The 2,979-nt window shown below is 38.7% G+C and overlaps 1 protein-coding gene across 1 annotated transcript; it reads left to right on the forward strand.

The window, feature by feature from the left end:
* The first annotated feature begins 1,745 nt into the window (after positions 1–1,745).
* On the forward strand, positions 1,746–2,210 carry LOC143566247 (uncharacterized). Its single transcript, XM_077052996.1, has one exon. The coding sequence runs from the start codon at positions 1,746–1,748 to the stop codon at positions 2,208–2,210; it is 465 nt and encodes a 154-aa protein (XP_076909111.1).
* Positions 2,211–2,979: the final 769 nt, after the last annotated feature.

The raw sequence follows: 2,979 nt of genomic DNA on the forward strand, positions 1-2,979 counted from the left end.
ACTCAAAGACTAAGGAGGATCATGAACGACATTTACGGTTGATTTTGGAACTTCTGAGGAAAAAGCAACTTTTCGCAAAGTTTTCAAAATGCGAATTTTGGATCCGAGAGGTTCAATTCTTAGGTCATATGGTTAACGCGAAAGGTATTCATGTTGACCCAGCTAAGGTTGAGTCCATTAAGGATTGGCCGACCCCAAGAACGTCGACCGAGATTCGCTAATTTCTTGGTTTGGCTGGTTATTATCAGAGGTTCATTGAAGGATTCTTAAAGATCGCACAACCACTCATTGCTCTAACCCAAAAAGGCATTTCATACAAGTGGGGAGAGGAGCAGGAAGCAGCATTTCAAAAGCTTAAGCAAAAACTTTGTAGCTCACTGATTCTGTCATTGCCAGATGGAGTCGATGATTTTGTTGTATATTGTGACGCTTCCATCTAAGGTCTTGGATGTGTACTTATGCAACGCGAGAAAGTTATAGCGTATGCTTCTAGACAATTGAAAGTCCACGAGAGAAATTATGCGACACACGATTTGGAATTGGGAGCTGTTGTCTTCGCATTAAAGATTTGGAGACATTATCTTTATGGAACAAAGTGTACCATCTACACTGACCATAAGAGTCTTCAGCATATATTCGAGCAGAAAGAGCTCAATATGAGGCAAAGGAGATGGGTAGAACTTCTCAACGACTATGAGTGTGCTATTAAGTATCATCCGGGATTGGTAGCTGACGCTTTAAGTCGTAAGGAAAACGTGAAGCCTCGAAGAGTTCGAGCATTGCACTTAACTATACATACGGGATTGTTGGACAAAATTCGAGAGGCTCAAATTGAAGCCTTAAAAGCAGAGAATTTTGATTTCGAAGCCTTGCGTGGAATCAATGGGAAGTCCGAAGTCGAATCCGATGGAATTTGGTATTACAACGGCCGGATTTGGGTACCTCGTTATGGGAATTTGCGTGAATTGGTCATGGACGAGGCACACAAATCTCGGTATTCTGTGCACCCAGGTTCAGATAAAATGTACCAGGACTTACGAGAACTCTATTGGTGGCCTGGAATGAAAGAAGAAATTGCTAACTATGTAGCAAAGTGCTTGACATGTGCTAAGGTAAAGGTTGAGTATATGAAACCATCTGGTTTGCTTCAGCAACCAGTAATCCCAATGGGTAAATGGGAACAAATATCCATGGATTTCATAACCAAATTACCTAAGACTCCTAATGGATACGATACTATTTGGGTAATAGTGGATCGTCTGACAAAATCAGCACATTTTCTAACTATCCGCGAGACCGATAAGATGGATAGGTTAGCTCGGATTTATATTAAGGAAATTGTCGCCCGTCATGGAGTACCAATTTCGATTATATCCGACCAAGATGCTAGATTTACTTCAAATTTTTGGCAGTCATTACAAAAGGCTTTGGGAACACGCCTAGATATGAGTACAACTTGCCCTCCGTAGATTGATGGTCAGAGTGAACGAACGATACAAACTTTGGAGGATATGCTTAGAGCTTGCGTCATCGATTTCGGTAAGAATTGGGAAACTCACTTACCTTTAGTTGAGTTCTCTTATAATAATAGTTACCACACGACTATAAAAGCGGCACCTTTCGAAGCTCTGTATGGGCAAAAGTGTCGATCACCACTCTGCTGGGCAGGAGTCGGTGAAAGTTAGCTAACTGGACCCGAGATAGTCCACGAAACGAATGAACGAATTGTGCAAATCAGAAATCGTATGGCAGCAGCCCGAGATCGCCAAAAGAGCTACACTGATAAACGTAGGAAACCTCTAGAATTTGAAGTTAGAGACAGAGTGCTTTTGAAAGTGTCACCTTGGAAAAGTGTTATTTGTTTTGGGAAACGTGGAAAACTAAATCTGCGCTATGTAGGACCATTAGAAATTATTAAACGAATTGGCCCTGTTGCATACAAATTGGAATTACCAGAACAACTCAGTGGAGTACCCAACGTTTTCCATGTGTCGAACCTTAAGAAGTGTTTGGCAGACAAAACTCTCATAGTTCCTTTAGAGGAATTAGAGATTGATAACAAGTTACACTTCGTGGAGGAACCTGTTGATATTATGGATAGGGAGGTAAAAACCCGAAGAAACAACAAAACCCCTATTGTTCGTGTTCGTTGGAACTCGAGACGTGGACCAGAGTGTCCTCACTTATTCAAACCCAACGATAAACCTTAGGTACGATCTAAATTTCGAGACGAAATTTATTTTAACAAGGAGATGATGTGACAAGCTGAATTTTTATTTTATTTTATTTTCCTCTCTCTCCTTTCCAGCCCTTGAACGACATTTTACAATTTTCGGGACGAAAATTCTTTTAACAAGGGGATGATGTGACAACTGCCAAATTTCAGGTTAACTTCGTTAACTAAACACAGTTAAACCTTGTTGACTATGCCTGTAAACTCAATTAGTTCTGTTAACTATGTTAATGAACTCTTGTACATGTGGTGTCATGTATATGAATTCTTGTACATGTGGTGTCATGTATGCGTACATTTAAGTTAATGTGTCGTTGATGACTTAAACATGAATAAGTTGCTAATTATAACTAGAATAATAAACTCGTTATGCATGTTATAATAAACGTGGTATGTGTCATGTACTGTATATGATAAGTATAATGTGTTATACGATCAATATGTTATATTCTAGTTGTTACATGATTATATGATTTGTAAGAAAGCTAGGTGATTAAACAAGTTACATTATATGTCATGTTACATGTTGGTTATTTAATGGAACCTTAGATTATAATACATAGGAAATGTTTTATAAATTATGTAACATGTCACATATGGATTAATAAAAATAACCTAAGGTATTATTCCATTAAATCAATAATAAAGGATTGTTAATACAAAAAGGTTACAAACTATTGGATTTCCAAAGCTTTTCCTTTCCCTTTCTCTCTTGCCTTGGCCGTGAACCACACACCCACACACAC

This window comes from Bidens hawaiensis, unplaced genomic scaffold (genome assembly GCF_021521415.1).
Source record: "Bidens hawaiensis isolate Kalapana, Puna unplaced genomic scaffold, B.hawaiensis_p1.1 tig00022757_1, whole genome shotgun sequence".
Taxonomy (NCBI): Eukaryota; Viridiplantae; Streptophyta; class Magnoliopsida; order Asterales; family Asteraceae; genus Bidens; species Bidens hawaiensis.